The sequence below is a fragment of the Camellia sinensis genome, chromosome 13, assembly GCF_055761805.1.
Source record: "Camellia sinensis isolate YWXY chromosome 13, ASM5576180v1, whole genome shotgun sequence".
NCBI lineage: Eukaryota > Viridiplantae > Streptophyta > Magnoliopsida > Ericales > Theaceae > Camellia > Camellia sinensis.
The window spans coordinates 67,904,184-67,931,188 of NC_138973.1; the positions used below are offsets into that span (position 1 = coordinate 67,904,184).

The 27,005-nt window shown below is 35.6% G+C and overlaps 1 protein-coding gene across 1 annotated transcript in view; it reads right to left on the reverse strand.

The window, feature by feature from the left end:
- Nucleotides 1–7,201: 7,201 nt before the first annotated feature.
- Nucleotides 7,202–27,005, reverse strand: part of LOC145805463 (uncharacterized) — a 42,876-nt gene continuing 23,072 nt past the window's right edge. Inside the window, exon 4 of the mRNA XM_082900599.1 lies at nt 7,202–7,543. Coding sequence (XP_082756725.1) covers nt 7,202–7,543 — 342 coding nt within the window. The remainder of the gene's footprint in view (nt 7,544–27,005) is intronic.

Consider the following 27,005-nt stretch of genomic DNA (forward strand, 5'->3'; position numbering starts at 1 on the left):
ATCTTTTTAATTCCCATGTTCATATTCTTTTTGAATGGACAAAAAGATATATAATGGCCTTCATTTCTACAATAATGACAAGTAACATGAGGGCGTGTCATGAGAGGTGTCTTTTCAAAAATTGTATTGAGATTCTTTTGTTTCTTAATAGGGTCATATCCAATGCCCCGTCTTATCGAAAACACATCGTTGGTTTCCAAGAAGCATGTTGAGATTATCTCTACCTTTTACAAAATTTTAAAGTGTTTTTGTCAAATCATCGACATTGTTTTTCAAAGCAGTTTTTTCATTACTGATGGTGTCAAAATCATTTTTCAAAACAATTTTCTCTTTCTTTAATTCTTCTACATTACTAGATAAAGATGCAACAAATTTCTTTAATACATTATTTTTAGCACAAACTTTTCTATATTCATCTTGTAATTCTTAGAACGCACTCTCAAGTTCTTCATAAAGAATAGTTACCTCATTTTGAGTAGAGTCTTCATCTTCAAGAGTCATGAGACACAAGTTGGCTACTTCATTTTTAGCTTCATCACTTTCGCTTTCATCTTCACTTTATCCCCAAGCTGCTACCATGGCCTTCTTGTTCCTTTTGTAGTCTTTTCTATGATTTTTCAATCTTGGACAATCCATCTTTATATGTCCTGGATTTTTGCACTTATAGCAAATGATAGGTTCTTTCTTGTTATCTTTGTTGTACTCTTTCTTGAAAGGTCTTCTTCCTCTATGATAGTTTTTCTTGAAGTGCTTTTTGAGATTTCTACTAAACATGGCATAGCTTTTATCCTCACTAGAGTTTTCATTTTCTTCTTCATGGGATGAAGCTTTGAATGCAATACCACTTTTTTTTTTTTATCTTCAACATCCTCATGACCTTTCATAGTGATCTCATGACTCATAAGGCAGCCCATGAGCTCATCTAATCCAAGTGTGAAGAGATTCTGGGCTTCTATAATGGCAGTGACCTTTTGTAGCTTAACTTTTCATGCTCCTTTCGAAAGACGAATAAGCCCTACAATTCGGACTCCCGCGGTTTTGAATCTAATTCCATAAGTGCAATGTGAAATAGATAAACACGAAAGAGTCCAAATCTGGCAAATCTTTTAGAAAATTGATTTTGAATCAAATTACCAAAAATGAACTGCTTCGTCAGATACAGAGTCGCCACCTAAATATTTTTTTGAAAAATTTAGGAAACTCATGACTCGTGCCGAATGCCACACGTCCATCATCACCAAGATTGTTTCAGCTCGAGAACTTAGGTACGAGAGGGAAAGCTCATGAATTGAGCACCCTCGCTTGCCCCAATCAAAGATCAGCCTCTACTAATCATGATATGAATCTTATCTACATTATATGCTCTTGTTCCGACTTATTAGGCTAGCATTACTATGTGATGCGCACACACACAAGTATAGACTAACTTGCAAGAATTAGAACATTTGGCTCATGTTCGTTTGCAAAATTGTTTCGAATATATACCACTTGAAAAAGTGATCGCATATAAATATTACTCAAATTATTCCAATTCAAGCAACTAGCCTTCATCCACAGGCATTCAAACAGTTTATCAGATAAGCACTTAACCTCATGGTGAACATTCTTTGATATGGCAACAACCACATTTATGAAATATGCTAAAGCAAAGAAAAGCTCACCTAGTACTCCAAGCCAAAAAAGATGACAGAGTTAGAATAATGCATGATACTAACTATGCAATATGACTAATGCAACGCATACAATATGTAATTACTAGGCTCAGCTACTAATATGGCATATGAATCAATTTGATAGCATGTGGTCTAAGCACGTATTCAAAAAAGTATTTAAACGACAATGCAAGTTAGAATGATGAACTGAACCTTGATGCATGCAAGACAAGTGGATGCAAGGCATGAGAGATGCTAAAAGAAATATGATGCTTTAAACTAACTATCATAAGCAGGTGAATAAAAGGGAGAAAGACGTGAGATTGGAAGACATACACATTATTACACAACATTTGCACCCTCACGCAGGAGGGTCCAACTAAACTAACTAGCTAAGCTAATTACTGTGAATTAACTAACTATTACAAACCCAAATGAATAAATAAGCTAAGCTACTTAACTAATTATTACAACAACAAATTAATAAACTATTCTAGCTAACTAATTATTACAAGACAAAATTAAATAACTAGTCTAACTAACTAATTATTTACAACACTTTACAAAATTATCTAGCTACAACTAACTAATTAGAACAAATATCTAAACTAAGTAATTAGACTAAACAGCCCTGGTAGCGAGGAATGCTTATGCATGCGCGCGGATTTCCACCCAAAAAAGCCACTGTTCTGCTGCCAAGAAGCCTCTGTTGCATAGTAGAACACTTGCACTATTTTTTCTCCTCAAAAATAACTCTGTTTCATTTCAAAAAAGCTACTGCTGGATTTTGCAAAGGTGGCCGGTAGGCTAGAAGTAATGGCCTGCCGTCCCCAAATGGTGGCTTGTCGGCCACTGATGGCTGGTTCTTCCTGCTGCAACAAAGCACAAACATAGCAAGCACAGGGTATTCTCAAGGGTTGTTTGCACAAATTGCCCCTCATTATCATCAAACAACTCAAAGGAGTGGTAAACTTGATTCACAAACCATCAATCGATGCAATTTCATTGCATGATGGCCTATGAACCAAAAGGTGCAAGTTCAATAAATGCAACAAATAAAGACTCTCAAACCTTCTCCCTATCATGGATTGATCAAGGGAAGTGGTCGGCAATGACTCTTGAACCATTTGCATCACTAACAAGTATGAAATGATTTAAGACTCAAAAGTTCAATTAATGTCTGATTGAACCCAAACAAGTTATTATCTTGCACCACTTTTTTTAGTCCTCATCTTGTTACTCCATTTTAATTACCAACCATTCCTTAGTAAATTAAGTCCAAATTTGAGCTTTAAGTCCTCTAATGGAAACCAAGAGTTGTTTTAGGCATGAGAGAAGTGTCATACCATTGGTAATGAACCCCCAAAGAGATTAAACCATTAAGCACAAGACCTCAATCTCCTGCTTTAAACAAGCAACTAGTTTTAACCAACTTTCAAAGCAAAGTAAAAGCCAAGAAATGAGGGAGGTTGCAGAGGTAATTAAATAAATGCTATCAACTCAAATAGGTTGGTGGCTAAGGCATAAACCACTAAACCTATGAGGACAATTACACTACAAGCATGTAATACAAAGCTCAAATGCAATAAGAAGCTAAAAATAGTCCTAAAATAGTGCTAAATTAGTCCTAAAACATGCTGGAATTAAGACAAAAATAGCTAGAACAATAAGCTAAAACATAGAGCATATTAGGCTGGTAAGTAAGACCCAAGGAGGGGAGGCTAACCCCTCCAATTTTGGATTTCAAAACAACATTTTAGCCACTGAAATAACTCTGAAAATCAGTGTTTAAAAGCTCCAAAAAAAAATAGTGTAAAGGTAGGAAACACAAGGGTAAAGGCTAGAGAAGTAAGATGAAAAGAAAGGTGAACCACCCCTCCACCCTTTAAGGCCTTAAACCACAAGTTTCAAGCCAAAATTACAGAGCTTCAACATCCCAAAAACAATAGAAAAATAGTAGGAAAAATAGTAAAAAAATAGCAAACAAAATAAGGAAACAAATCAAGCTTTATACCTCTTGAAAAGGAGAACACTTCCAAGCAACAATTCAACACAAACACACACTCAAGAACTCAAAGAAGGCTCAAAAGTACCTCAGCTCCAAGATGGCAAGGTTTGGTTTAGAGTGTATAGGCAAAAGGTCAAGAAATCTACAAGAGGGAGAGAGAGAGAAAATAATTTGCTCCAAAATTTTCTAACCTTTAAAGCAAGAGAGGAGGTCCTCTATATATAGAAACATCACACTCCCTCAGAAATATCAATACATACACGTGTAAGAAGGTGCATGTATCTGTGCCAACAGCTGGCACAGCTAGCAGAAAAATATCTGCAAAACACACTTGTGGCCGGTAGGCCACCAATGTTGGCCGGTAGGCCACATCAATGGCTGGCAACCAATAGCAGTGGCCGGTAGGCCACAAGAGGTTACAGGCTTGAAAAACTCTGGTTTTGGTCCAAAACAAGACAAGAGGGGTGTAGGGTTTGAAAGGCTCGAAGCTGTGGCATTTCGCTAAGGACTTTGAGCATTTGACAAGCATATACACTCATCATTGGGTGTGCAAGTGGTGATGTCCAAGTCACAAGGGTGGTCAAAAATGGGATGTCTACACCTTTGCTTCCCAATTCTTTGGTAAACACCTAAGCATTTTTCTCACTAACTCACTATTAGTATAAATTTTGTCAAGAGGTTTCAAAGAATTTACAATTTCAGTAAATTTAGTAAACATGCTTGAAATAGATTCATCAGAGTTCATTTTAAACAATTCATAACTATGAACGAGCATATCAATACGAGAATGCCTGTATACGTTACCTCAAGTTTGTCCCAAATTTCCTTTACTGAATCACAGCTTGAAATCCTGTTATACTCCTTAGAGTCTAATCCACCAACAAGGGTGAGTTTGGCTTTAGCATTGGTTTACAATAATCTGTGATCCTTTTCATCATATTGATCTTCAGTTTTAGATACACTAATATTGTCTACTAATTTGGTAGGGATTTTTGGACCTTTGGTGAGAATAATCCACATAGTATAATCAATGGCTTGAAGGTATAGGGTCATCTTATTTTTCCAATAGCTGTAGTTGTTTCTATCAAACAAGGGTAGTCTATTGGTGGCTTGTCCTTCAACAGTGTTAGTGCTAGCTAAGGTTGCCATGAATCGAAACTCCCAGATGGTTAAATCTAAATCAAGAGTCTAAGCTTTGATACCAATTGTTACCCAAAAGATAACCTAAAAGGGGGGTAAATTAGGTTTTTAAAAAATAATACCCCAATAAAAATTACAACTTGCACAACAGATAATTAATTCCAAGTAGTAAATGAAAAACTGTTGATGACAATGCTTAATGATGAAATTTATCAGTGAGGTATGAAATCACAGTAAATAGTTATAACAATTAAGTAAAGAGATTAAGGAAGAAGAGACAAACAGATTTATAGTGGTTCAGCTTCAACAAAACCTACATCCATTCCTTAAGCTTCACTTGAGATTTTTCTACTATTTTCTAGCTTCACTGGGTGCTAGCAACCATTTCACAAATGGACCAATCGTCCATAGATTTTACAAAGACTATACCAAGTCTAAAACCTTGCCCTCTTTAGCTGATTCTCAATCACACTTAAATAGTCAAGAAACTTGAGTGTACCACACTCTTACAATCTTTGAATGATATGTTTTACTTTCACAAAAAAGCTTGAAATGAAACTCTCTCAAGAAATATTACAAAGATTGAAGCTTTGAGTTTATATCAAGAAAAATACAACTCTCACAGGCATATATGCTTAAAGCTAAGGCTCACTGTAATTTCTGAAAGGAAAACAAAAATCAGATGAAGAACACTTCAGAGAATAGAGAGATGAGAGTGATGATTGATCAAAGAATGTTTTCTTGCTTGTGTTGTTTCTTGTATGTTTGTTCAGCAGAAACTCTGCTATTTATCAAGCAGAAAATCAAGAATCGTTGACTGTTGTGTGTAATGAAAAGATTGAGTAAGATTTTGGTTAAATCTACTCTACTCAAATTTGTATTTCCCATACAAGATTAGATCATGAAGGATTTGAAATACAAGTCAGATTTATGACAACTATCTTTTGAAAAAGAGCCGTTACAGTACAGAGTGGTCATCCAGCCGAATGTCCAAAATGAAATATTGTTCTTGACGAACGTCTGCCCAAATATCCGGTGGGGTCCCGATCGTCAAGGATGATTTCCACGGTTGTCGAGGATACTACTGGTTTGACATCTGGTGAGAAACATAACTGAATTAGAGGAAAGCTTGGCCAAGAACCGTTGGCTAGTCGTCTAGCCGAATGTCCACCCAGACGTCCAACCCCCCTTTGGGCTGGACTACTTCGACTGCTACTGTGCTAGGCTTTTTAGGTGCTGTTTTGGGCTCAAATTAACACCTGATTAAGCATATTTTTACACTCCAAAATATGATTAGGAAAGAAAATATAATGGTATATAACATAAGATTTTAATATATTTTTCTCTTCCAAATAAATCAAATAAATTAGAAACATAATCAAAATAATCATCAAAAATAAATATGTCTAACAATTTTTATGTTTCGTCATCGATCTGAGGGCCTGTCCAAGCATGTGGATTCATTTATGCAAATGTTATCTTTAGTGCAATTGAAAAATGGTGACCACTTTATTTTAGCTCCATTGTTTTCAGATGAATTGCATGAGGCAACCTTCTTGAGGTATTAATTGTGTTTTTTTTTTCCTCTGGAAATAGCTATGCTATTAGTTTTATACTTGTTTTGTTAATTTATGTATCTTGTTTTAAGATCATCATTTGCCTTGTTGCTCATCTTGTTTGCTCCAGGAGCTTGGATTTGTTCAAAGGCAATGACAATGATTTTGATTCTGTTCTAGCAGAAATGGTAAAGGAGATGAGCATGTATGATATAATGAAGGAATTAGGCTATGGATGCACAATTAATGTCTCACAATGCATGGAGATGTTATCTCTTTTCTTATCGCTGACTGAAATCACTGTCTCTATGATACTTGGCATATTTGTCTGCACCCATGTTGGGCTTGAGGACAATCAGAATGCATGTTAAAATCCACCTACTCTCCACCTACTTCACCCACTTAAACCTACTCCACTAAACCTAACCCACTACATCACTACCACCTCACCTACTCCACTAAACCTAACCCACTACACCTAACCCACTACACCACTACCACCTCCACTTCACCTACTCCTTACCTACTACACACTCACCCTCTTCTATATATAGGAATCATGAATCATTGTAATAGATATCTATACAACAATCAATAATACATATATTTTTACATGGTATCAGAGCAAGGTTAAGAGTTTAATATTTTTTTTCGCGTCACCGGCGGGCGGCAACCTCGCCTTGGCCGCCCGCCGGACCTCAACCTAGTCCGCCGGACCTCTACACATACCTTGATCACTCTGCATGTGCTTCCTCCACAGCTCCGAATACCAGAAAGTTCTTCTTATAAACCCGGTCCTCTTGCCTCTACTCCATGAACTGGTCCGGTTCAACGCATCCTTGCCTCTACTCCACCCACGCACCGCCGCCACACACTTCGTCGATCGAGATCGGCGGCCACATCTTCAATTTCCTCTTCGCGACGCAGGACGCCTCGACTTCCTCTGTAACACTCTCGGCGTGCCTGACAGCAATCGCTTCGAGCGTGACCGAGAACCATCCTTCTTCGTCCATTTTTATACCCTGATCGTATTTGGAGAACAGGTCGTACCTCTGTAACCAGTACTTCTTCACCTCTTCTAACTGCAGAGACAGGTCACCTCTTGGCCACCACCAACAGTCTTTGCCTGAAGGGTCTCCCCTCTGGCCTTTCCCATCCTTCACCAAGCGCCTGTGCCGCCAAGGCCCCTTCCAAATATTGCTCCACATAGGAAGCAGCTGGCAATAGAGAATTTATCTGCTCCTCTGGATTATCGCCGACAGCAAGCTTTGCCCTTCGATCTACAACTTCAAATAAATCCGAGCTAACCTTGCCTCTTTTGATTGACCAGTGGAAATTACAGTTTTAAGCAGCCCTTGAGCCTCATCAAGTGCATCTTGTACTTTTATGGGAGAAGACTCAGCTTTCTGCTCTTGTTGTTTCTTTCTTATCTCTCTATCTCTCACGAGCCTTTCTAATCTACAACTAAACCTCCACCACCAACTTTCGTATGCATTCCAGGCTTTCTAGAGAAAATTAAGTTCCCTCTCGGTTGCTGAACAATTTCCATACACCTCACGTGGTGAACAATTTCCCAAAAAAAGCATCCACTACCTCACCTTTATTTTTTTTTTTTATTATAAAGCACTGCCCCTTGTTCATCTCAGACTTTTCTTTTATTTAGTTTTTTCAATTCATTTTTCATCTTTTTTAAATACCCACTCTCCAATAATCTTTATTTTGAAACCATCACACTGATGTTTTTCATATAATCCATCTCCACATATTTTTATCTCTTTTCTTTATCCCTTGTTTTCTTTCATTTTATTTTTATTTTTACACACAAAAAAAAAAAAACAAGAATCAGAACAAGCAGACCTGCACACCAAACTCATTTTATTCATGTCGGGGCTCACCCCGATCACCATTTTACACCACAAAAAAAAAAAAAAAAAAAAAAACACAAATCGGCACAGTGGGATTTTTCTTTTTCCTTCTCTACTCTACTGCAGGTCTCTTCTTTTTGCCTCCGTCCTGGCCGGCCCTTGACGGTGTTGCCTCCGTGTTTCCTAGCCCACCAAGCACGTTGCCTCCTCCCTGCTCCTCCACTACAGCATATGGTGGACCTCCAAATCGGAACATCACGATGGCCTTCCGCTTCAGCTCCTTGTTTTCTGCCTTTAGCACACTTATCTCTGCTCGCGCATCCTTATACATGCGTTGGAGCAGAGCCAGCTGGGAGTTTAACTGCTGCACCTCATTTGTCCTACTCTGCAGCCGGTGCGACAAGTTTGTGACCGCCGTCATGGTCTCCACACATGACTTTAAAGTATACTGATTGGCCTCAATATCAGTTTGCACCGCCATTTTTTGCTCCACCGACCGTATCGGAAAGTTCAACGGAGCAAACACAGAGGTGTTTGGTTGAGGTTCACTGGCTACCGCACCAGTTATTTCTCTTGTGGACTCGTTCAGTTCTGGAAAGAGCGTAAGCAGCCCACGGGAAGAGGAGGCCATGTTCTGGTTAGCTGGACGGGAAGAAGAGGCCATTTTATGGGTTGCTGAGTGTTTCAGAGAAGGGTTGGTTACCGAGTGTTTACAGCGTGTTTCCGAATGCAAATGTTCAGTGGTTTCGGACTGGTTTGTTATGCTTCCCAGCCTCCGCCTCCGCTTCGGTTTATAATGACCATGACGCAGAGGCCGACACGCGCACTGTCGATCACGTGCATCGCCGCGTGTCTGGCGCGCCTTTTGATGGCTCGTCTTTTGATACAGTGGGCACGCCTTTTGATGGCACGCCTTTTTTGCCAGATTGGGCACACCTTTTGAGGGTGCCACTTTTCCAGGGGTCCGACAAGACTCTGTAAACTGTCCCGACATTGATTCCGGTTAGCTCCTTCAAGGGTCCGACAAGACTCAGTAAACTGTCCCGACATTGATTTCGGTTCGCTCCTTCAAAGGGTCCGACAAGACTCTGTAAACTGTCCCGACATTGATTCCGGTTAGTTTCTACAAGGGTCCAGCAAGACTCCGTAAACTGTCACAACAACTGTCACAACAGTGTCTGTTACAACGGTCCGACATGACCCCGTAAACTGTCTTCTACATCGGTCCGACATGACCCCATAAACTGTCTTCTACATCGGTCTGACACGACCACACAGTGTCTGCTACAACGGTCCGACATGACCCCATAAATTGTCTTCTACATCGGTCTGACACCGCCATCCAGTGTCCTCTACACCGTTATGTATTTTCTTGTTTTGTTACTCTCTCCAAACTCAAGTTGGTTAGTTCCTATCCCCCTTGAGTTTGCGGGGGGCTGTTAAAATCCACCTACTCTCCACCTACTTCACCCACTTAAACCTACTCCACTAAACCTAACCCACTACATCACTACCACCTCACCTACTCCACTAAACCTAACCCACTACACCACTACCACCTCCACTTCACCTACTCCTTACCTACTACACACTCACCCTCTTCTATATATAGGAATCATGAATCATTGTAATAGATATCTATACAACAATCAATAATACATATATTTTTACAATGCATTTTCGACTTGCTGTTATGCTCTTGGCATTGACAGTTTGTCTGATCTGCCATTGATGAGTTTATGGTATATTGATGTCCTTATTGATTCAATCAAGCAGCTTGTGAGTTGTTTTTTTTTTTTTTTTTTTTTCACATCATTCTGTATCTTACTTTATTTATTTTTATCTTGCTACATGTGCAATTTGGTAAAGTGCATTCTTTGTTTCTAATTTTAAATGTTGAAGTATAGGCTCCTAAAACCAACTGGATAAGTGTTGTTGAAAACCTAGATCATGAGAGATTCTACTTCCCTAATGAGGTAGTGTTTTCCTTTTTTATGTCCGTTTATAGACGTGCATGCCAGGTTTGTTTCATACATGAATTTAATTAATTACATGTACGCAAAATTTGTTTCCTATTGATCTAGCAATTAGCATTAGATTTATGCATATATGCATGGTTGTAGATAAATAAACCTCAAAGCACTAGCAAGAAGTTTTTTTTTCTCCTCTGATAATGATAAGTGTCCACGATGATTTATGCTTTTTTTGTTTGGGTACAAAGGAAAGGTTCGTGCATTTATATCTAACTATATGTTCAACAACGATATCTATCGAAATTAGCAAACAAAATAGCACACAGAAATTAATTTATTATTTAGTTCTTCATGAAACTAACCTTTTGTTTGTGGCCATATAATGCTACACAAATCAGTTTTTAATTAATTTCAAAGTTTAACTATAGACTGCCATTGAAGTTGCCTACATGCACAAGCAACTTTCAAAGCTACCAAAAAGGTGTCTATAATTTTCTTATGCACTGCACCAAATTCCAATGACCTCCCCTACACTCCATAGAATAGTTCCACTCATTTAAATTTTTTTGGACAATTCTAATGAACAAATGACATCCCCGTTGGTTCCCAAATAACATGTTTAACCCTTTGTTCAAGTCTAAACATTTGTTTGATACAAAACTTTTACAGTATTCAACGTGGGATATAAATGTATATACATATATTTCCATAAATGCTTATTGTTTAAAATGATTAAGAATTTAGTCATTCATATGGATTTTTTTAGTCTGTGTAGAGCTGTGGTTTGAATTTGTGTTTGGTTGTTTCTATTGCTCATATCAGGTCCAGGATTTGGGTAATGCAAATATATAGAGTTCTAGCCAACTTTGGGTTGTTGTGACGTTCTGTTCAAATACTTGGTTTTTTGGAGCTATCCTTTTTGTGTGACTGTGTTGCTCTTGTATGCTTAATGGAGCAAATGGCTAGATTACAAACCCAACAGAAGGTAATCCCTTGAATTAGTTTTTGTTAATTTATAGGACCTTACGACTTTCCATGTTTTTCACCAATTTAGTTGTGTTGGTATGATGGCAATCTTGGCTACAATTTTTGAGTCTTGTTTTACTTGTAAAACTAGAGAGAGAAGTTCACTTCCATGATGGTACACTCACAATCCAAACTGCTAGGAATTTCCTAATACAAAGATTTGGAAGGCGCAAGTGAGTGTTGATGCAATTAAATCAGTCCATGATGGTGCACTCACAAGAAGTTATTTGTGTAAATTTTGTATAGTTTAGAACTTAATGACAATTTTTTTTTTTTGGATAATTTTGAACTTAAAGATAGTTTTTGATGTTTAGAAACATAATTTTTAGATGATTCGGAATGTATATAGATAGTTTTTGGATATTCAGAACTTACGGATAATTGTTTTTTTGGATGTTTGAAATAATATGTTGGTGGTTGATTAATGCATATATATATATATATATATATATGTTTGTGAAATTTGTTTGTAATGTTTTCTTAAATTGTAGAGAACTACAAGCAAAATAGGCTGTTGTATTAAATATTTAATAATTAGCAATGAACGTCGTGGTTTGTCTCCTAAATTAACGGCATGCAAAAATAGTTGTAAAAAAATCAAATACGACGTACAAGATCTGTTGTTAAAGGGTTTTTAACGGCGTACTACGACATGTCGTTGAAGTGAATAACTTTCTATGATCGGTCATAATACGACGTTACCTTGCACGTTGTAGAATTGTATCCACGACATGTATTTGGCGCTATAAAAACCCTTTTTTGTTGTAGTCAGTGAAGAACTAAGATAGAAATGAATCCATGAAGAAATATAATTTACTAGACAGTTGCTATAGTATAATACCAAGAATACCAAACTTCTACTAGAAGAAAAAGGAAAAGAAAAATAAAAAAGAAAGCAAATTAAGTATTACTTAATTTTCACTTTTGTCTTTAAATTTTTTTTTTTTTTAAATTTACTCGTTCAAAATTGATTTTTTTTTTTTTTTATCAATGTGACCCAAGTAATAAAAAAAATTAATAGTTTAAAAATGAATGTAGAAAAATTTAAAATTTTAAAGTGAAAATGAGAATTGAATAATTTTTTAAAAGTGAAAAATGTAATTCTTGTAGGCCAAATTGAGTAATACTTTTAGGTCCAGCTTGTCTCATGTTGAGATCAAGACTTGACTTGTCTAGTTCGGCCTATGGGCTCATTTATGGGCCTCTTTTTTATAATTCGAACTATTCAATGTGTAAAACTCATCAAGTATTATATCCCTGCAAACAATCACGTTGGTCAAATATCGATAGCTAATTGATCAAATCAGATTTGTATTAAAAAAATGAACGGTGAAAAAATAAATGGTTGACAGAATTCTGATCCTATCAAATAGCTATCGATATCCGACCAACGTGATTATTTGCAAGGATATAATACTAGACGAGTTCTACATGTTAAACGGTTCAGATTATCAAAACGAAGCCCAAAAATAGGCTTATGGGCTTGACTAGACTAGTCCAGTTTTGATCTGAAAATGAGACAAGCTAGATCCTACTTTTAAGGGATGTAAAATATAAATTTATTCTCAAAAAAAAATCTTTAATATTACTAGAAGATTGGTTAAGCCTTTGTTTGGAATGTAAATTGCCTTTTTAACTATTTTATTTTTTTATTTTTTAATTATTTTAGTCTGAAATTAAAAAATCTCGTTTGGGATGAATTTTTTAAATTTTTTGACTTTTATCGGAAAAAAATAAAATAATTATAATTTGAATGTGATATTTTATTTTATTAATTTTTTAATCTATTTTATTTTTTATAATTAAAATAATAAAATAAAAAAAATAACGTCAAACATAGCGGAAGGAAAAAAAAAAAAAAAAGGGTATAAACAGTAATCATTTATTTATCATTATTCATTCTCATGCAATTAATTATCCAATCATGAAATGGGAGCCAAATCAAACTTTACAATATTGTTTAGTCTTTTCATTAAAAGGGTAATAATCATAATGCCCGACAGGAAAGGTAATGTGACTCGTGAACATGCAAAAAGAGCTGTTTTTTCTTTTTTTTCTTTTTTTTTTTAATTATTATTATTTTTGAGAGAGACGGGCTTATTCGCATACAACGGCTTAATTTCTTTTGTTATATTATATTGTTATTTTTCTATATAATTTTAAAAAAAATTAAAAAATAAATTTTTAATCTACTTCTTAAAATAAGCCAACAAAATTTCAAAGTTTTCAACCACCGCAAGGCTCCGTTTGGGAAGAAAAAAGTTAGGTTTTTTTAACTAAAACAGTCACAAAAAACAAAATAAGTTTTTTAACTCAATAAGACAAAACATCACATTCAACCCATAGTCATTACGGATATGTTTGGTTTGCATTTGAGAGATGAGTTTTAGAAAAAAATTTCTAAAAAATTGTTTGGTTTGAGTTTTTCTAAAAAAAAATTTAAAATCACTTTTTCTCTCTTACACATTAATCAATCACTTTTTCTCTCTCCTCTCTCCTTCTCAATCACTTTTTCTCTCGCACACATCTACTCAAATTCTCTCAAAATATCAAATCATCCCAAACTCTCAAAAAAACAACCCTCCCAAAATATACAACCAGACAAATCAAAAAAATTTCTAAACTCTCTCCCCAAATTTTTTTTCAAAAACAACTCTCCCAAAAACAAACCAAACAAGCCCTACATTTTTTCCCTCACAAAAAATCCAAAAAAGCCAAAAGCCCTTTCTAAACGAAACTTTTTAGCCCCAGATTAAAATAACTAAAAAAATCAAAAAAGTCAAAAAGTAAACTCACTTTCCAAACGAACCCTAAATAAAAAGTGTTTCATTGAAAACCATCAATTCGAGTTTAGATTTGTTAAAATTGAAGGTAAAAGTTTATCTTATATGACAAAATGATAATAATATGTATATAAAAGATTAGTTTGATCATAAATAAATAATTATATAATCAAATCGCATATATATTATAATAAATGGATAGTCGATTTTTAAAATATTTACACAGTATAGATAAAAATAGTCTAATAATATAACAATCAATGTTAGATTAACTATATTTTGAAATAAATAATTTTCCCAATTAATTATATGAAATGAATGATTTTTAGATCACTAAAATAGGTCTAAGTTAACTCTATAATATGTCAACTTTATCATGAAATCAACTTTAACAAATCCATACCCCTTCAATTCAGCATGAACACTTCTTAAAATTCTAGTATATTGTCATTTAAAATAAAATTTAAAGTTGTAGTTATTTTCTGTTTTAAAATTTTACTCAAAAGCACAAGTTTCACATTGCTAAAATTATTTTTTTCTTAATAAAAAATAAAATGGTGAAACACCAATAAATCATAAATAGTGATCTTATAAACTGTTTGATCCTCTATTTTTTCTTATGCGCCCAAAGGTCTCATTTTAGTGTAAATCACATAAAAAACCAAACATAAACATGTGTGTTATGTATTGAGGGACAAATGTAAATTTTCTCAAAATGTTGAAATTATTAAACGTAACACTTCAAAAAAACTTCTTAGGCCTCGTTTGGGAATAGGCTAATTTAGTAACTTTTTGGCTTTTTCGCTAAAATATGAGCTAAAAAAATAGTATGCTTGGGATGACTTTTTGACTTTTTACGAAAATATGTGCAAAAAGTAGAGAGAAAAGAGAATCTTTGACTTTTTGCTATGGGTTATTGACTTTTTGGCTAATTTAGTAACTTTTTGACTTTTTGGCTAAAATGGAGGTTTCCAAACGAGGCCTTAGTGTATTTTTTCCAAACATAACACTTCAATTTAATACTCAAAAAATGTAACACTCTAATGTAATACGGTAAAAAACTCCTTAGTGTATTTTTCTCAAATGTAATAACGTCACATTCTAATAAAACTCCTTAGTGTACTTTTCTCAAACGTAACACTCCAATCAATGTAACACACAAAAAACTCCTTAATATACTTTTTCCAAACATAACATCCAGTGACAGAGGTATGAAAGGACTAGGAGGCACGTGCACTCCTCATTTTTTTGTAATTTTTTTTTTTTGTATATAAGAAAAATAATTAACAAATAAAAAATTTCTATAGAAATAACATTTAGAATGATTTCTTAATGACATTTTTCAAATTACGAAAATAATGTTGGTTGTTTTGATTGAAAATGAAAAAACTATAACAAGTCACATTATTATGTGTGAAAAATTTATAAAAAAAGAAATTCAGTTAAACAGTGATATCAAATCATCACTTACAATTAAATATAATTAATCACACTACGAAAATGAGAAATTATTGAATTATTAATTGAAAAATCTTAAAAATTTCCTAGATATTGATTTGTAATTATGTTTCAATTTTTAATAACGAATGACAATCTCAATCAAACAATTAAAGACAAATCGATACAACGATTTAATGTGGAAAAATCACAATTGGAGTGCCTCTAATTATGATAAAAAAATCACTGGCCAAAATTACAAAATAATCTACTAAGAAGACAAAAAAAAATTACACAAGTGTACTCCCAATTACCTAACGAATCCACGCCCGAATTGAACCGACCCCAATGTGCCTCTTCCAATACCGTCTTCACCTCGGAATTTTCTTATCCAACGTTGAATCCACAACGCTAATGTCAAATCCACGATGAGGAGCCGCTCTGAAATCCACCAAAACTTCAGGCTCAAGTTCCCCGAAATCTATCGAAGAACAACTCTCTCCTTTGTGAATAAAGGAAAACGAATAAACCCTTGATGATGTTGAAATAAAGTTCACAGATCTATTGATCACACTTAAATCATTAAGGAAACACTCATAAAATACCCTCCAATATAAAACACTTTGTAGCTTGTTCCTCTCTGAAAATCTGGACTCCACAAACCCTAGAAACAACAAACATCGCACTTTATAAACAGGATCGCGCCGGCGGCTCAAGTACACATTTCACCGCTCGAGTAGTGTGACTAAAGGCAGTGCGAAACATATAGGCTGACCGTTCGAGCGGTAAAACTTTCTTCCCAAAAGTTTAGGAGTTCTACAAAAATACTGGATGATTTGTTTGTTAGCTCGAGCACACAAATGACAGCTTGAGCAGTCATACAATTTTGACTGTATTTTTTCTTTTTGCTTCGGGGGTGCTGCCCCTCAACCCCGCCGTGGCGCTGCCCCTTGGACCCCCACGAGCTGACCGAATAGTTCGATCCTTGTACTTAGTCAGCGAAGTGGCAAACATGAAAGGATTAAGATCACAAACTCTTCTGCATGGACATAATTCAGGTTGGATTCGCATGTAAATACTAATAGCCTCACTGAAATAAAAGATCGAATAAAATTGCAACTGAAAGGAGCTTTGTCAAACGAGATTGCCAATTACAAAGACCTAACAATATTTGACAAGTGGGATTGACTTTTCATGTGTTATTTTACTATTAATTAGTGATACCATATATCAATGATAATATAGTAACACCATTATTTATATATTATTATATAATCTATTATAAGACATACAAGCCTTTTTTACATTGCCTATAATACAATAGTTATAAGTAACATCATATATTTCCAATTCTGATTTTTCACAAAGTCAATTGTAAAAATAAAAATTTAAAAATTAAACATTTAAGATTTAAGATTTTGGGCTTAATACTAATTTAAAAATTATTATCTATTGTTATTGATTATGAGAAAATTTTCAAAATTTTAATTAACAAGTGTCCCTTTTGAATTATTTTTCTAACTCCGCCACTGGTAACACTCCAATATAACATAGTAAAAAAAATATTTGATCAGACATAGTAAAAAATTTATTAATGTACTTTTCTCAAACGTAATAGCATAACATTTCAAAAAAATCTCCTTAGTGTATTTTTTTCAAACGTAACACTCCAATATAACACACTAAGAAACTCTTTAATGTACTTTTCTTAAACATAATAACGTAATATTCAAAAAAAACCCTTAATGTATTTTTTCAAAACGTAACACTCCAATCAATGTAACACACAAAAACTTTTAGTGTACTTTTTTCAAATGTAGCAATCTAATATAACACTCCTATGTAACACCAAAAAATTACACTAACAGAAATGTAGATTTCAACGCTCAACAACTAACAACCACCAATCTCCCTAAAAAAAATCTTCCACACCTCACTTTTCATTTCCATTCCCAAAACAAATCAAAAAATTGAAAAAATGAATCATTAAAGGGCATTCAGTTAAATTCAAATGGTATCAAATCAAATAAATATAACTTTTCAAAACAAAAGGGACTAATTGGTTCATAAGAAAAGGAAGTGGGGACGCTGCTGCACAGCCCACGTAGAAGCGACTGTTGTGCGGTAAAATGGGCCCATTTCGAGGCCTATTTTGATAATCCGAACCGTTCACATTTTTAAATACATCAAGTAAAAGATGCTTGCAAAAAATCAAGTTAATCGGATATCATTTACCCATTCATCCACTCACATTTGTATCTACAAAAATAAATAATAATTGTGATTTAAAGTATTAAAATGAATACAAATTTGAGTGGATGAATAGATAAATGATATCTAATTAATTTGATTTTTTACAGACATCTTCTATTTTATGTATTCTAAAATGTAAACAATTCGGATTATCAAAATAGGCCCATTTTGCCGCACAATAGCCGTTACTGCGCGGGCTACGCAGCAACATCCCCACTTCCATAAGAAAACTCTTAAAACTAAATAGATGAATATTTCCTCATATAGAATTTATGGGTAAATTTTTCAAAATAAAAAGTCCTCATATATTTCAATTGCGTTGTTGTTTAAAATAAACTAATAAAAAAAATTAAATTAAATTGATTAAAGAAACTAAAATTAATACAGATAAAGTGAAATCACAGGAATAAACAAGGTAAACTATATATATTAGTATAAAAGATATAATAACATTCTTTTTTTGTTTATATGATTAACAAATTATTGATAAAAAAAATTAGATGTTAAGTGAACTAAAATTTAAAAAAGGGCATTCGGTCCAAAAGTCCAATCTTAAATTTTCTTTGCCCAAAGATTCACACTCTAAAACACTTTGTCTATAACGACAAGCTCCCAAGGTAATATGCACAGTGAAAAAATAGACAAACAGGAAAAATAAGCTTGGTATTTCAACAAAAATAAAGTTTGGTGGAACAAATAGCTTTGTATTTGAACAAATAATTTGGTTGAATAGATAATCTTCACTCTCTCCTCTCTTATTTGCATAGATAAAAATAAATAAATTAATTAAAACATATATATTAAAATAATTTCGATAGATAGAAAAAAAATTGAACAAATAATAAAATTTGAACATATAGATATAAATTTAAACAGATAGTGAAATTTTTGAACAAATAATCAAAAAATTTGAGTAGATAGAAATAAATTTGAATAGATGGTAAAAAAATAAAAGATAAATTATGAGGTAAAATTTGAAATAAAATATCTTTTATAACCAACAAAAGAAATCAAATTATTTCACAAAAGGTAGATCTCTCACTAATAAAAAAAATATCACTTGGACCTAATGTCTTAGACAAATGTTAGATTGGACTTTTTAATCCTTAAATGGATTATAAACTTATGCTAAATTTGTAAATTATAATCAGTGTAATTTATCAAAACAAAATTATAAGAAAGAAAGAAAGGAAACAACTAAAATGTGAATGGGTAAAGCTAGGATGGGACAAATGTCGTTGGCGCTGCAAAGCCTACTTTGTTGATCCTTGGACTAGGTAAGTTAACCACTCATGACTTCTTTCCCCAACAACAACCTCTCGTGGACTTTAGTTGACTAATTCTATCCTAATACAGGACCATCCTCATAATTCCATATTTGTATCAAGAATATGAGTGTTTTATAGAGGTTAAAAATGTATATTGTGGAGTTTATGCATAATAAATCTAAATTATATATTGATATATTTGAATAATTTGTAAGTAAAATTTTTAGATTTGTAATATTATGATCAAAATATCACGATGACTGGAAGTTATTTTGTAATATATATATATATATATATTTTGGCACATAGTATATATATTAATGAAGAGTTAGAAGAAAAAGGAAAATGAACAACACAAAGGCTTCGTTTGGGAGGCGGGTTAGTTTTTTGACTTTTTGACTTTTTTAGCTATTTTAATCTGGGGCTAAAAAGCCTAGTTTGGGAAGGGTTTTTGACTTTTTTGGCTTTTTTGACTTTTTTATGAGAGAAAGAATGTAATGATTATAGGTTGGATGTGATGTTTTGTCTTATTAGGCTAAAAAGTCTATTTTGTTTTTTGTGACTATTTTAGCCAAAAAAAACTCCAAACCTCTCCTCTCAAACGGAGCCAAAAGGTATTATTTAAACTCACAATCTCATACTATAAAGTAGTACTACACAATTAATTTGTCAAATACCTCAGTTTAAGTTGTTTAACGATATCCAATTAATTTGATGTTTTACAGATATGTTCTACTTGATATATTCTAAAATGTGAACGATTCAGATTATCGAAATGGGTTCCAAAATTGGCCCCAAAATTGTCCCATTTGACTACACAACAGTAACTGTTGTGCACCCAACACAACAGCGACCTCAAGTCCACATTATTCATGTTGAAAGTGTAACAACTATTTTGGTATCTCTAAAAAATTAATATAACATAATAGATTTCACTATACAAAATTTTATATAAAATGCCATTATTTTTTATGATTTTTCTTTTTATATTTTAAATCCAAACACTTATCATTGTTGCTCATAATTTTAAAAAAATCACAATCACATCTTTTAGATATATTTTATCTATATAAATTTCATTTGTAAATTATTTTCAATAACTAAAATTTTCCTACAGTCACAAAAATTAAATATAGAATATATAAATAAATAACTATTTATAAAATTTAATAAAACTCACTTTTAAAATTTATTTTCCACTTGTGAGATTGTAACATGAAAAACAAAAATTGTAATCATTGTTAAATGAAAGGAGAATTACAATTCATCATACATGACCAAAGATTTTTTTTTTTTTTTTTGTTACACCGGAAAAGGATGACCAAAGATATTTATTTATAGGTGAGGTGCAAATTTTTTGTATGTTTTAACATTAAAATTTGGGAAAATGGCATTTCAATAGAACAGTGATAAAAAATAAATAATATTTTTATGATAATACAATTCTCTTATGTGCATGATACAAATTTATTTTTATATTTGATGCAACCCTTTTCTTTTCTTTTTTTGGTTACATCGGAAAGAAAGAAACAGAGAGAGGGCTAGCCCCTTTCCCTTAAGACTCCTATCATGTCTGCGAGCAGATAACTGCACAGCTCAGCTGGTGGTTCGTGCACCACCAGCATGTCCTCCGGTTGGTCTGCACCCAGGTTGGCTAGAGCGTCCGCACACAAATTCCCTTGTTTCCAAATATGGTGGATGGTGCACTCACAGCCTCTAAAGAGTATTGTATGTCATAGTTGTACCAAAAAACATTCTTATTCATAATCTAATTATTTTATAAGAGTCCCACCTATTTACAATTTACTGTTAAAATTTTGCACCAACAAAAATTCTTACTTTTTCATCTTTTGTGGTTATGTGTCCATTTTCCACTTACTTACAATTCCTTGTTACAGAAATAAGCTTGTTTAGTGTAACTTGTGAATAGGGGTGTAAATTTAACCAAGTCCAGTTCATGTCGAGTTTTGTGGGCTCTGACCAAAATTCGGGTTGTGCCGGGCCACATGCCAAAAAAATAGGACTGGGTCCAAGCCCGAGCCCATGGGTATTTAGCCCTTGGGTGGGTTGGTAGGCCAGGCCTCAGCCTTAGGCCGGGTTTGGGTGGGCCTGACTTTTTTTTTATTATTTTTTTAATTTTTTTCTATCAAATTTTATTATTTTCCACTAAAAAAGATTCTGGGCCTTGGGTCGTGCCTTGAGTGAGCCTTAAACGGGTCTATGTGTTGGGCCACGGGCCGAGCTAGGCTTCAAAATGATAACCTAGGCCCAAGCCTAGGGGCTCGGGCTCAAACGAGCCAGGCTCACACCGGGCCGCAGGCCATTTTTACATTTCTACTTGTGAAGTTGCCTCTAATTGTTTTTTTTTTTTTTTATTGATTTTAGAAATTTGAATCAGAATGCTTAGTGTAATTTTTGTTTATAGTTTTTACAATAAAAATAACTTAAATAGATTTTAAAAAATTAATTATTAAAAAATAAAAAAAATGCACCAACCGGCCCAAAACTTCACAATTTTAATCAATTACAAAATCCAATTTTTCATAATTTCACTTTGACCATCAGGTAAAAGTAAATACAACGACTAGTGCAACAAAACATCATAGGTTACCGTGCTTAAAAAGTAAGATTATAACGGCCTCGCCAACCACACAGTTTCGCCATCTAATATAAACTCTACTACTATTATTTTGCATTTTGTCTAGTAAAAATTTATATGTAAAAAAAAAAATTATTTGTATTTTACTTAGGAAAAATCATCCGTAGCTCGAATTATACCGGGCTCGAATGGCTCGAAACTAAAAATTTATCTCTCTTCTCACTCTCTTTCCTCTCCAAACAAAATCAGCACTCTCACTCGAGCCTCTCTCTCACTCTCATCTCATCCCTCTCCCCGATGCTCTCTGTAGACGCGTCCCGCGAGGGGCCCTTCGCTACTACAGTTCGGACTCGCGATTTTTGTTGTCGCGGTTCTTAATCTGAACCAAAGAGTCCAAATCTGGCAAATCGTTTTGAGAAACAGATTTTTGAAAAAGTAGTGCCAAACATGGACTGCTTTGCCAGATACAGAGTCGCCACCTAAATATTTTTTAATGGAGAAATTTAGGAAACCCTGACTCGGTGCCGAAGGCCACATGTCCGTCATCACCGGAGTTGTCTCGGCTCGGGAGCTTGGGTGCGATCGGGGAAGGTCAGTTATGAGCACCCCCTTTCGCCCGGTCCGAAGACCGGCCTCTACTAATCATGATATCCGATTTTGAAAACATTACGTGTTCTTATTCCAATTATTAGCCTAGAATTACTATGTTATGCGCGCAGCAAACAAGTATAGACTAGATTGCCTAATTTGAAAATAAGCATTGCATATCCGTTCGGTTTTGAAAAGCGCTTTGGAATTTGCTACTCACAAGTAGGCTAAAATACGGATTTCAACGAGTTTTTCCAACTCAAACAATCCAACCTCCACCCACAGGCATTAAAACAATTTAATACATAAGCACTTAGCCGCATGGCAGGCATACTGTCATGGCAACACTCACACGCATGCGGGATGCTAAAGCATAAATACTTACATCGTACTCCGTGCCAAAATAATAAACTAGTTAGCAAACATGCATGTCCTAGTTCATGTCAATTTGACTAATGCAACACATACAGGATGCAACTAGATAGGCTCGGCTAATCCTAAACATGGCATGTGAAATGCGATCAATCGATGCACGTATTCAATTTGGAATTGAAGTACAAATGCAGTTAGCGTGATGTACCGAGCCTAGTGCATGCAATACAAATACATGAATGCACGCATGCATAGCATAAGGTATGCTAAATTAAATGTGCCCTAATACTAACCATCAAAGCAGGTAAGTAAAAGGGAAGAAAAAAGTGGGGATTGGAAGACATACACACCACTCACACACACTTATTACAGACTTGCCCTCACTCGGAGGGACCAAATAAATATTACAAATTAATTAACTACACAAGCTAATTAAATATTACAAATCGTCTAATCAACTAAGCAAATTAATTAATCTAGGAAAAGCAGTAAACCGCCTCGGGAGGAGAGCTCGATGCAATGCATGCTCGATCCTGCTCGGAAATGCACCGCCATGCATAGGCTGCCTCTATTTTCCTTCCTCTGCTCCTCTGGAGGTTACCAAAACTTCAGGACTGCTTCCTTGGACAATGGGGATCATCACCGGCTGAATGGAATTGCCACCGGCAGTGTAGTGTTGTCACCGGCACAAAACAAAGCTATCGGCTGGTGATTTACTGCCGGTCGGCAATATATACTGCCGGTCGGCAAAGAAAGTCTGCAGAACCTGCAACTCACAGCAACAGAGGGCAAGACAAAGCATGGCAGCACAATCCAAGGCATATATGCACCAACCATATCCCTTATCATGGTAATGACTCAAAGGGGCATGTGCCTCGATTCTCGGACCACCAATCACGCATTTCCATGCATGATGGCCCAAGGAATCAAGTATGCAACTTTCATGTCAAATGAAATGCAAACCAATCAAACAAACTAAGGCCCAATTCCTATCATCAAGTCAAGGAACAAGGCATGCATGCAAGATGCAATGCAACCTAGGCATGCAAGCTAAGGATGCAACATGGCATGGCAACAAACTTATGCAAGCATACAAGCAAACATGGGGGCATGCAAATGGATACAAAGATAGACTTATACATGATTCAGGCAACTCTAAATAGGCCCAAAACAGCGGCCAAAGTGCTATAAAATGAGGGCTAAATGGCATGCAAACACACATGCATACAAGGACCAACACTTAGGCACAAACTGGACAACTCTCAAGCACACTTGGAAGAGGCATATGGTGGACAATTAACATGCAACATAAGCTCTGAAAATGCATGAGGAAGGTGTCAAACCAAGTAACAAGATAGGCTGACATTAACATGCAAAATGGTCCAAGTACTTGAAGCCGGTCAAGGGGACTTGAACCATGGTTAAGCCAACCAAGCCTCACAAGGCTAAGAGGGCTTAAAATAGGTTCAAGACAGACCTAGACCATGCAAAAGGGACTCCCTAGATGGCATCTAAGGGGCTCAATTTCAAAGCATGTACTATGGCCAAAACATGGAACATGCCACACATGCTTTCAAAGCATTAAAGAAGCATTCAAGGCAAACACATAGGCATGAAAATGGGACTGAAATAACACGCAGGGTGGCCCCAAATCACCAAATCAATGCAAAGATGTCATGCTATACATGCACCTACTTAAGGCCAACAAGCCGGAATGCAAAGAGGCTATACTAAGCATGCCAAATCCGACCCAAACAACCATGGACAGACCTAAGACATGGCAAAATATGCACAAAATCTTCACAAGACTAAGCCTAAAACATGCTCGAACAAAGGCTAACAACCTAAGGCAAATTAAGGCATAAACAAGGCATTACATGGTAGGTATGCTAAGCATGCATGGTGTACCAAAACCAATAAAAAACAGAGGCATAATATGACATATTAAGCACAAAAAACAGCCAAGGCATGGTCAATACATACTCTAACATGGTGCTCCCTCAAGAGGCCAAAAATGGTCCATTTCAAGGACAACAAGGAAAGGGGGTGGCCCTCTCCTTTTGGAGACTTCAAGGAACCATCTTTACCACTGAAATCCCTTAAGATTTCAGTGGTGAAGAGGCCCAAACACCAAAGTCCCGAAACTAGCACAAAATAGCACAAAATGAGGCCTTTCAAGGCCTAAGAGGGGTCAAACACCCTCAAACCACAAAACACTCTTAATAAACAATCAAGAGGACTAAAAAATAGAACTTTTTTGTATTATGCACTAAGCACAAAAACAGTTCTAAGATAGGTAGAAATAAGGTGCAAAAATGGGGAATAAAGGGGTGAGATTCTTACCCTTGAAGACTTCTTCAACAATGATGCTCCAATGGCCTTCCTTGGCTTGAATCCAACACCAAAACACTAAAATCAGTCCTTTAGAACCTCAGTAGCTAGACAAAGGTGAAACACTAGGTATTTATGTGCAATAGTAAGACACAAAACACCTAGAGCACAAAGAAAGAAAAAGAGAGATAGGATATGTATGGATCCTAACCCTAAAAACCAAAGCTTCTCTCTGTGTTTTTTGTCTCTAAAATGTCTAAAGTCTCTAACCTCTCAAGCCAAGAGACAAGCCTCTCCCTTTATGGAACTTCTTGTCTTGTAAAGCTTACAAGACAAGCTTCATAAGAGGGAGATCCCTCCATACACGTGTATGGAGGGGAGCAAAAAGCAAGACAGCTGTCTTAAAATATTTGCAAAAGCAAATGCACAATAGTCGGCCGGCCAAAAATGCCATCTTGGCAAAAAAGAGTGCCGATCGGCACTAAACAGTGCTGACCGGCAACAAATAGTGCCGGCCGGCAATATACATTGCCGGTGGCAGCAAAAACCAGCCGGTGGCCTCTAGCCACTGCCGGTGGTGTGTGGGGATGCCTCACAAGGCATTCCCTGCCCCTCCAAGGCAAAACACAAGTGTTTGGTGTAAAACCAGACACTAAACAGTCAAGTTCGGAGATCCTGAGGCAAGGCGCGCGAGCCGAGACCTCCGGGAACTCCAAACGAACACAAACATGGATAATCACCGAGTGTTCAAACGGTGACGTCCAAGTCTTGAGGACGGTCAAAAATGGGGTGTCTACAGTTGCCCCTCTTTGACAGAACTCGAAAGTCATAACAATGACGGGAGTGAATGTCAAAGCCCAGAGACGACCCATTTTTGACAAGGCCGAAGACTTAGACAAACATGCAAGACAAACAAGATATGTGCCCGAAGGCACGGGCAAAATGCAAGACAATGCACAGAGCCGGACATAACTTATGATCATGCAAAGAAAGCTGTAACGAAGCACACATGCGACAGATTTAAGCTAGCATACACCGAACTACACTACAATGCAGAAAGGATGTAAGAGAATTATGCAATTCTCAATACGTCTCACTCGGAGGATACAATACCTGTGCGGTTCATCTGGTTGCACCAGCCTCAAATGAACCGTACATACAATATCGTGCCTGCAATGAAAACAAACTTAACAGGTACAATATCGTTAACAACATGCATAGTAGTGTACTCAAAATGCGTGACAGCGCAAAGCAAGTGGGGAGCATAACAATGCTATGAAGGTACAGGTGTGTAAATGGAGCATGCGGTCTACGTGGGCAATGAATTTGATTATAAGCATGCAGTCTACGCAAGCAATGAAGTTGGACAATCATGCGGTCTACGCAAGTAACGAAATTGAACAAGCATGCGGTCTACGCAATCAAAACATGCGGTTACTCAAGTAATGAAATTAAATAATCATGCGGTCGACGCAATCAAAACATGCGGTCTACGCAAGTAAAGAATTTGAAAAATAATGCGGTCTACGTAAGTAACGAAATTGAACAATTATGTGGTCTACGCAAGCAATACATGCGGTCTACGCAGGTAAAGAAATTGAACAATAATGCGGTCTACGCAAGTAATAAAATTGAACAATTATGCGGTCTACGCAAGCAATACATGCGGTCTACGCAAGTAAAGAAATTGAACAATAATGCGGTCTACGCAAGTAATAAAATTGAACAATTATGCGGTCTACGCAAGCAATACATGCGGTCAACGCAAGTAAAGAAATTGAACGATCATGCGGTCTACGCAAGTAATAAATTTGAACAATTATGCGGTCTACGCAAGCAATACATGCGGTCTACGCAAGTAAAGAAATTGAACAATAATGCGGTCTACGCAAGTAATAAATTTGAACAATTATGCGGTCTACGCAAGTAAAGAAATTGAACAATAATGCGGTCTACGCAAGTAATAAATTTGAACAATTATGCGGTCTACGCAAGCAATACATGCGGTCTACGCAAGTAAAGAAATTAAACAATAATGCGGTCTACGCAAGTAATAAAGAAATTGAACGATCATGCGGTCTACGCAAGCAATACATGCGGTCTACGCAAGCAATACATGCGGTCTACGCAAGTAAAGAAATTGAACAATAATGC